Source organism: Theobroma umbraticum, unplaced genomic scaffold, assembly GCF_002168275.2.
Source record: "Theobroma umbraticum cultivar Fairchild unplaced genomic scaffold, ASM216827v3 scaffold_147.0, whole genome shotgun sequence".
Classification (NCBI taxonomy): domain Eukaryota; kingdom Viridiplantae; phylum Streptophyta; class Magnoliopsida; order Malvales; family Malvaceae; genus Theobroma; species Theobroma umbraticum.
This window is the reverse complement of record NW_018397259.1, coordinates 151,654-161,034: the sequence shown is the minus strand read 5'-3', so window position 1 is coordinate 161,034 and position 9,381 is coordinate 151,654. Positions and strand designations below refer to the sequence as shown.

The 9,381-nt window shown below is 36.3% G+C and overlaps 1 protein-coding gene across 2 annotated transcripts; it reads left to right on the top strand.

Annotated features, from left to right (window-relative positions):
• The first annotated feature begins 708 nt into the window (after positions 1 to 708).
• LOC110414824 (pyruvate kinase 2, cytosolic-like) lies at positions 709 to 9,375 on the top strand. 2 transcript variants are annotated; one of them, XM_021426238.2, is made up of 16 exons: positions 715 to 1,028; positions 2,167 to 2,263; positions 2,355 to 2,452; positions 2,848 to 3,003; positions 3,543 to 3,620; positions 3,716 to 3,847; positions 4,657 to 4,737; positions 5,002 to 5,070; positions 5,232 to 5,321; positions 6,870 to 7,014; positions 7,114 to 7,202; positions 7,726 to 7,821; positions 7,907 to 7,974; positions 8,079 to 8,178; positions 8,262 to 8,318; positions 8,475 to 9,375. In XM_021426238.2, exons 1-16 carry the CDS (start codon positions 960 to 962, stop codon positions 8,613 to 8,615), a joined length of 1,566 nt encoding a protein of 521 aa, XP_021281913.1. In that variant the 5' UTR covers positions 715 to 959; the 3' UTR covers positions 8,616 to 9,375. The 2 variants fall into 2 exon arrangements, 1 of the variants encoding a protein (XP_021281913.1); XR_002445055.2 differs by lacking the exon at positions 8,475 to 9,375 and having other exon boundaries at positions 709 to 1,028; positions 7,907 to 7,989; positions 8,262 to 8,301.
• Positions 9,376 to 9,381: the final 6 nt, after the last annotated feature.

Here is a 9,381-nt window from a genome sequence, read left to right as displayed (position 1 = left end):
ATGATTTGGTTTAGATTTTAGGCTTTGTAAAGAGAAATGAACATAACCTGTGGGTCATAGAGATACAAGTGTTCTAAACAAACTACATCTGGGCCAACGTCTTTGGTTAATTAGGCCTTTAGCACATTTGTCTTCAAATTAAATGAATAAGCAATAGGTCACTTCAAGTTAAGTGCATAAACGATGCAAATAATTGCATCTAACCGAGTCCAAGGATCACATCATCGAATCAATTGGTCCACTTGCTAGATCTATCCAATTCTAATTAATAGGTGACACAAATGAATACAATCTAGTGCATATGCATACAACATACTTAATTCTCAAACAAGGTTTTTCTTCTTTTGTTACTTCAATTTCGTCCAACTTTATATTATTTTGTTAAATTTATTTGCTGGACTTGTTTTTTACTTTTTGTTACTAGAATTATATTAAAGGTTATTTGGTTATATTATCTTACTTGTTAATAATACATGTACAAATAATTAAATTCTTTTTCGATATACATAAATCATCTACAGCTATGCATTGTTTTTGGCAAGACAGCAATGCATTTGAGTCCATATGCTGCATGCAACTACCCTTTTTCCATGGGTCCAGTGATCTAAATTCTGAAAAGAGGAAGGTATAGGTGGCTGGCGCTTACGGGTAGGTGAAGTGAAAGGTTGAAACATAGACCTCCAGGGCCAGGGCCAAGGCCAGGGGACGAAAGACAGTTGGACTTGCGTCCGAATTTAAGCGCAATAATAACAGTTGAAAGGGAAGCAGAGGCACGGGGGTGTTTGGTAATCTGATTTTGTTCCCCTTAGACGTGCCTGCACACCTACTGCCTATATAGTGTTCATTTGGCTGCTATGCTTTTTTACCCGCCAAAAGCTACCTCCGTACTCCTTACTGCTTACCTCAACTAACTACCCACTTCTTCCTCTCCGCCCCTCCCACCCCGAATTCTGTGGACAATGCAAGGGGGACAAATGGTGGTTGATGGCCCTGTCAGGCTCTCCTCTGTTCTAACTTCTTCCGAATTGGTATGAACTCAGCAGTAATTCTGCTTCCTTTACTTCTCCGGCTTATTTTTCAGTGAAGGGTTTCTCTTCTTTCAGTTTCGATATGATGGAATGCTACTAAAATGTTTAAAGTTTTTGCTTCATTTCTTTTCTTGCATTTCTCTTTCATCAGCAAATTAGAGTGTTTGAGTAGTCATAATAGGCTTATCTTGGCATTGCCATGCTTCTCTAGCTAATTGTCTTTGATTCGAGTTTAGAGTGTTTTTCTGCAAAAATATTCAATGCAAGTTAGCATTATGTCTTGGAATGTGTAGAAAGGTACTTCAGGCGTGTTGCAACTAAGTGAGGTGGATGATGTAGGGAGTATAGATAGGAGGATTCGGGTAGGCTTAAGAGATTTGAACGTTGTGGCAGGTGAATCGAAAATAGGAAGTGGGAAATAGAGAGTTAAATGTAGAAAGTAGGATAAAGGGAGAGTGAAGTTGGAAGTAAGAAACTGAGGCAGACAGATCAGGAGGTAAGAATTAAGTTTCCTAAATGAGACCAAGGATGCCATTAAGTAATGCAAATATTGCAAGGAATGAAAAAATGCAAATATTTCAAGCAATGAAAGCGTGCTTGCTTACCTTTTAGTTAAGAGAGTTAGGGTGTATTCTACTGACAATCTGTTAGCGTAGACATTGTGCCAGAAGGGTAGGCGCCATCCAATGTGTGAAAAAGGTATAAGAAATGACCTCTTAACTAACCCCATTCTGCCATCAAGCCTAGATTCTCTACAACACTCTACTAATATATGATTAACCTTAGATCCTGCCACCAATACGAGGTTAATCCTATCATCTTGACTTCAGATTTTATTTCACTCATAATACTGCTACAAACTAGTACAAGAAAGATTTTAAGGCCAGGGACGAATTTCTAAAAAATATACCCGAAACTAGTTTTAAAGTGTGAAATTTATTTAAGAGATTGAAGAGATGCATCTACTTAAAATTGGAGAGGATAAATGAAAATATGGTTGGAACTTGGTCTACACTGCATTTGATTACTTCCTGGCTAACTCAAGCTATGTTTTTTCCTAAGTATGGCTTTTTCATTACCTTAATTGACCTTCTAATCATTAGCTGTTCTAATAATTTTATTTGTGTGAACTTGGCAGAGCTTCCTGCCATCACTGACAAAAATAGTTGGCACACTTGGACCAAAGTCACGTTCTGTTGAGGTAATTGAAGCATGCCTAAAGGCAGGAATGTCAGGTAATGTATATATGCTTCTTCCATTATGCATTTTGATTTTCTAGGAATCTCCTATTTATGCTTCATGTCTAATTGTAGTCTTCATTTACAGTTGCAAGGTTTGATTTTTCTGGGTTAGACAGTGACTATCACCAAGAAACTATTGACAATTTAAGAATAGCTGTGAAAAGTGCCAGGAAGCTTTGTGCTGTAAGTGATTACTTACAAAATTAGTTTTGGAATGCTGTTACGCACAAAATTTTGGACGATAAACTTTCAAGCTTTATTTACCTTTTGCATATATATCAATTGTGAAGAACTTGACTGTGTGCTTCATTGTCTTGTTGCACATTAACATGTCTTTTCATGAGTAGGGGGAGAATAATTTTAATTTGAATAAAACTTTTCATGTGCTGATAAATGACTACTCGATTAGAGCAAGCTTCTAAGCTAGATGTCTTTTGCTTGCAAAACTTTTGCCACTGTTATAGTAATATCCTTCATGCTTTAGTGCTGCACGAAATCTCATATTGTTTTATTTGATTTATTGGTCATTTTAAGGACCCATATCCACAATTTTACTGTATTTTTTGCATAATTTTCAGGTTATGCTGGACACTGTGGGTCCAGAACTTCAAGTTCACAACAAGACAGCTAAACCAATTGAGCTTAAGGCTGATGAGATTGTGACCATCACCCCAGATGCTACAGAAGAACCATCATCAGAAGTGTTACCTATTGGTTATGCCGGACTAGCTGGGGTATGTTATGTATATTAATGTCACATGGTTTTACCCAAAAACTAAAGAAATGCTAACTACAGGAAAAAATTGGAGCTCAGTAAATCGAAGAAAAACAAAATGAAGATGTAGGAATGAAAATTGTGCAATAGAGATCATGGATTTGATGTTGTTCTTATATCTGGCTGCCTATATGAGGAAATCGATTGATTTAAGTTTACCCCCTTTATTGTCCCCTCTTCAGCAGAAAAGCAACCATCAGATCCACTTCAAGTTCTCTGTTCTGGTTTTTGTCCTCTGAGGCATTGACTTCTTATAGTCTCTTAGAATAGATACTCTTTTATCTTAATAGTTTGTTTATGCTATTTTCTTTTTCTCTCTTTGTTTCTTCAATCCTTTCGGATGCCTTCTCTTGTGAAAAACATAGTGGAAATTCGATGGCTACTGATTTACTTTCTTGCAAATAGTAGTGATTGGCTTGCTGCTGACATTAGGTACATGCACCATTCCCTTTTTACACTTAATAAATTCTACTTGTGTTTTTCTTCTACGAACTGCAGACTGTGAAGAAAGGTGACACTATTTTTCTTGGGCAGTATCTCTTCACAGGAAGTGAAACTACATCTGTCTGGCTTGAGGTAAAAATTGCCGTTGATTCGGTATTGCTTCTTTAAGGCAATGTCTAGATTCAGTACCCCAACTTTGGTTTGCTGGTTTGTTCATTGATTTGCAGGTCTTGGAGACAAAGGATCGAGATGTTATTTGTCTTGTCAAAAACACAGCCACTCTTGCAGGCTTAATATTCACCATGCATGTTTCCCAGGTCCACATCAACTTGCCGACTTTAAATGAGAAAGACAAACAGGTAATTCTTAATTAATTAAGTTTATTTCTGCAAGCAATTAACAAGAGGGTTGTTAACATCAAGTCCCATACAGTTTGCGAAATCTGTTTTTGGTTTTTCTTACCTGATTTATTCTCTACAAGAAGTCCTTAGTTGCATATTATTGCTATTAAGTAAAAGTTTCAAAAGGATGATGATAAATGTGCTGTCTTGTAACAATTACCTTTTTAGCACTAATTACGATTTTATTTATTCTAACAATGCCCATAATTTTAAGTTTTAACTTTGTCAATGTTTGATATTGTTTAGATGTGGGTAATTATGTCATAATCACTGAACTAATTTATTACATGTTTCTCATTGGTAAGTATCAATGTGTCCCTTGAATTATGTCATTGTGGATAAATCATGTTTAAATCTAACTGATTCTTAGTTCACCTTTAATCTTAAGTTCTAGCCTATAATGTCCATTTGCTGGATGTGTTAATGATATTTTTCAAGTTAGTGGTCCTTCCTTCTAGCACTTTGTGAAGCAAGACAGCTTAGCATTTTCGACTTCATCTATTATAGGTCTGACTTTTATTTCTCTTCTTCTATGTTTTGGAACTTAGATGCTTATGGTGGGAGCATTTTTTGGAATTTTAAATCCTCAGCATTATACCTCTTTATAGATTGCCTTACTATCATCTCCAATTACTGAGGGAAAGTGTAACGCTCAATGAGTGAAGGTCTCAGCATTTCGTTGATGCTTTATTAAGAGTTCTAACTGCTTTCAAGGGAAGTTGTCTGGCATCAATTAAAAATATTTGTCTGTGTCTTCATTGTGATAGGTAATTTCAAACTGGGGCAAACTGAACAATGTTGATTTCATATCCCTTTCTTATACCCGCCATGCAGAGGATGTGAGAGAGGTTTGTTTTATTTATTTTTCTTTTTCCTTCAAGAGTTCTTGTCAAAAGAAAATCTTATGATTCTTCCTTTGTTTAATTGATAAATAATTTTGTTTATATCATCAAGAAGATGCTTCTATTCAACATGGCTGCTTGTCTCAAATCATTTGGTAGCCAACAACGTTGAGCATAGAAATAACAGAAACTAAAGTTCAATGTTACCAAAGTTTTACATGTTGACTGGATGCAAAAACATATAATGACACATGCTCATTCTTTCTGCAGCTTAGAGCTTTTCTTAGAACTCAAGATCTTCATGAAGCTCAAATATTTGCCAAAATTGAAACTGTAGAGGTAAGATGACTTATTCAAAATTTATAAAATTACTTTGTGGGTGTCTCCACCTTTGTAAAAATATTCTCTGTAGTAGTAAACCTTTGTGTACCTTTGACATTCAAGTGTTAAGTTAATAGTGTCAGCTGATCATACCATGATGGGGTTCTTGATAATACCAGGGTCTAAAGCATTTTGATGAGATCCTCCAGGAAGCAGATGGTATTATCCTTTCTCGTGGGAATTTGGGCATCGACCTTCCACCGGAAAAGGTAGTGCTTTGCCTAAAATTTGCAGTTCTTATTCCTACAAATTCTGCTTAGTTAGATTTTAATGTAATTTAGATCTTTTAGTGATGATTATTCTTTCATTCTTCTATTTTTTTTTTTTGGATATTTGAGTATTCATTGTTTGACTGGTAGCAAACGGATAAGCTCACTTTGAAGGTTAAGGTTTTACAGAAAATAGCAATTAGTTTCTACCAATAGTTGGAAATAAGCTGAAAGCGATATTGTGTTCAGAGATTCCTACTGAATTGCAAAGTAGCCTTTTATGTGCTGGGCATAGAGGTCAAAAACAGTTTTGCATGTTTTTCTTTGTGGATGCAGAAACCTTTAAAAGAAATTTTCCTCATCAATACATACATATTCGACTTCTGCTTTTCTACAGAGTTACTCATACATGCCAAATTTGACAGTGTGCTGCTAGGCTTCAAAAGTCCTCTTGCACTGTTTCCATTAAACTGATTTTAAAATTTCTGTGTTGGTTGGCTAGATTTCTAGTTAAAGTTGATGCTTTTGCATTTAGATCTTAAGAGGTATCTTAACTGACTGCTGCTGGGTTGAGCACCAACAACCTTGTCATGGTTTTGGCTGGCCAATTTTGCAATTATTTTATTAATAAAACGAGGATGAAGTTCTGAAATAGATCCCAATAACGTTACTAACAGATTCACCAAAAAGAGTAAAGTAAGCATGTTAGCCTGCATTATTGGAGTTATTCTTAGGCTTATGATTTATGTTTCGTTTACTGGCTTAAAAGCCGTAATGACATGGAGTTTTAAAATTTATGCTACAAGACTTTTGTAGTGCACTTCCTCTGCCACCATATAGGCTATTGATACAACTAGGAGATATTAATTCAGTACAGCTGCAGATTCATAACCTCCATATGGCAAATAGAGAAGTCCAATGCCTTGCCATGCATCCAATGTAATTTTTATAATCACGGTCCATCAAAACGAAAACAATGACAGGATGGCTTCCTATCCTAAGTACAAAAGTATTGTATATATTAAGACCTGCATAGTTTACTAACATGATCATTATGAGTTGCAACTTTTTGATGCTTAACACTATTTCAAGTTATCAGTTCTGCAAATTTTATGTTGGAAGTTCACTGGAAATTTTGGATTTTATGTTGTACAAATTCATGTAAAAAATATGTGGTACTAATATATGATTCCAACCAATCCAATGCTGCATGCTAAGGCTTAAGATTCATGTTTAGAGTCAGTTATTCCATGTTAGTTGCCAGTCAAACCATTCATTTAAGTGCCAGATATCTTTCTGCATAATTTGTTTTTCTAAACCTATTCATGAAGGTTGAAATATATTTTCTAGTGGTAATCTTTGTTAAAAGCACCAAACGGCAGGTTTTACTTTTATATATCAGAAAATCATGGCTTATGATGACCAGCATGTTCCACAAACCAGAGTAATTAGGCATTAGATGACCAGAAATTTTGTCATCCCTAAGTTTGATACCCATAACCTTTTTCTTGCTGTTGACGTGCCCTTGTTGGTTTCTTTCTATTGTAGGTTTTCTTATTTCAGAAGTCTGCTGTACATAAGTGCAACACGGTAGGAAAACCAGCAATCATTACTCGAGTTGTGGATAGTATGACCGAAAATTTAAGGCCTACCCGTGCAGAAGCTACTGATGTTGCTAATGCTGTTCTTGATGGTTTGTAAATTGATATTTTGTGGAGAAGAAGAAAAGAATTGTAAGCTCATTTTGGATATCTTGTATGAAAATTTACCTCTGCCTTCTGCTTTCAATTAGGTACTGATGGAATACTTTTGGGTGCTGAGACTCTATGTGGCCTGTATCCCATTGAGGCTGTGACAACTGTGGGGAGGATTTGCGCTGAAGTAAGTAGTAATATTCCTAAACTTTGGAATCAAATGAAATATGAGTATTCTTTGAAGCATTAGCAGGCAAAAATAATGCAGCACTAAGAGAAGAAAGTGACATGGCAGATGGGACTTTACAACAAAACAGTTAGAAATGAGTACATTGATCAAATAAATGATTATGATCATTTGAGCTGGTTTTGAATTCGAAATTGTCTCATCACTGATGAAGGAAATGGGTATTCTCAAGTGTTTGGCAATCGCTTCTTGCAATTTTGAGAAAAAATAGAATAAAAGACTATACATCATCAAGTTAATGTTTATAGTTTGGTGCTAGGCATGGCTGGAGTTGTTCCTTCATTGCCATGCTGCAAATCCTCAACAGCAATTTGCTTTATGTGCCAGTGTGTTTACCATGAGGCGGTGCCCCCATCCATCAGCACCCCTTGTGATTACAACTCTAGAACTATGAATTGCGTTGAGAAAATGCACAAACATCAAATTCCATTCCACAATGATGAGTGTTTTATACTATGTGCAGGCTGAAAAGGTGTACAATCACTTTCGCCATTTTAAGAGAATTGTCAAACATGTTGGAGAACCCATGTCTCATGCTGAGTCTGTAGCTTCCTCAGCGGTATCTTAAACCCTCAACCTCTGTTGTTGAATTTTAAACCAATAGCTTGATGCAAACTCTTCTCCAAATCTCTACCTTTCTGCAGGTACGATCTGCGATCAAGGTCAAGGCTGCAATTATAGTTGTGTTCACATCATCAGGTGGAGCAGCAAGGTATCCTTTAACATGGTATATAATTACTCATTCTAATCTGATACCTGAAGCTGACCAATAGAAATGTAAGGTCACTTGCTTACTTACCAGCTTCGTATTGACAGATTGATTGCAAAATATAAGCCACCAGTTCCTGTTTTAGCAATTGTCGTCCCACGCCTCAAAACAAATTCATTTAAGTGGATGTTCACCGGTTCATCACAGGTACTTGCAACTCTGTTGTGCACTGTTTTATATTGTTAACCAAGAGTTGTACTCTTCCAGTGACCGCGCCTCTTATTTTGCAGGCTAGGCAGTTGCTTGGTGTTAGAGGAGTCTACCCTCTGTTGACCAGTCCTGACATGGTAAGCCTTCTCTCTCTAAGGATTAGAGCACCCTAGCAGCTTTAATATGGGGATTCGGATGAGGGAACACCTCTTTTCTTCTTCTTTCTAAACACATAGGTGTAGTCATTTAATATTTCTTTTCTTTCTTTTTGCTCTGTTTTCTGCATACAACAGGCTACTTCAGGTGAATTGGGTTTAAAACTTGCCCTGGAACACGGTAAATCAGTGGGATTGCTCAAACCTAATGATCAAGCTGTAGTGTTCCAAAAAATTGGTGACTCGTCAGTGGTCAAGATTGTTCAGCTTGAAGGCTAGGAGGTTGTCTCCATAAATATTTTCAACCTATCATTTCAGACAGTATTTGCCTGCAAAACAACTAATCATTCCTTCCCCAATTTTCCTTAGATATATCTCTTTAATTAGAAAGAACAATAAAATAATCATTTTCCTTGCTAGCAAGAAACATCATTTTGTTCAGCTCACCCTTCTACTTCTCTCCATTGTAAAGAAACGCAACAATCACTTCCCTGCCTCTTTCTAGTTTCATATTGCAAATTCTCAAATGTCGCCTAATGGCTGAAATATCACTGTTTTCTATAATAATTGAAATCTGTTTTGAGTGAAAGGTAGATCTTCCTTAAATTAGAGGTCCAACTTCCTTTAAATTTGTTCATAAGTCTAGCAGATCTAGAATGCCAACATCAAGGATTCAACCATTTGGGAACTTCCTATTCTAATGCAGTTTACACAAAGTCTTAACAAGTCAAAAACCCAACCCACTGGAAAATTTTGTTGCTGTGCAATCTCCTCTGCCATTAAAGTTACCTGCAATGCAGTTTGCATCTCCACATCTTACTTTCCCACTCTACCACTTCTGGCTGAACCAAGTTCAGTCAACAATGTCTCATTATCCCTTGATGAAAACCAGTCACCTTTATTGGCTCATCATAGATCTGGCGTGTGCTGAAAGCACTAGTTACCACAAGGTAAGTACGAAATCCTTTGAACAAAACATTCAAGATTAAATTCCAATATCACCAGTGATGTAGTCAAAGAGTTTAGGGCAATTAGAACTCAACAA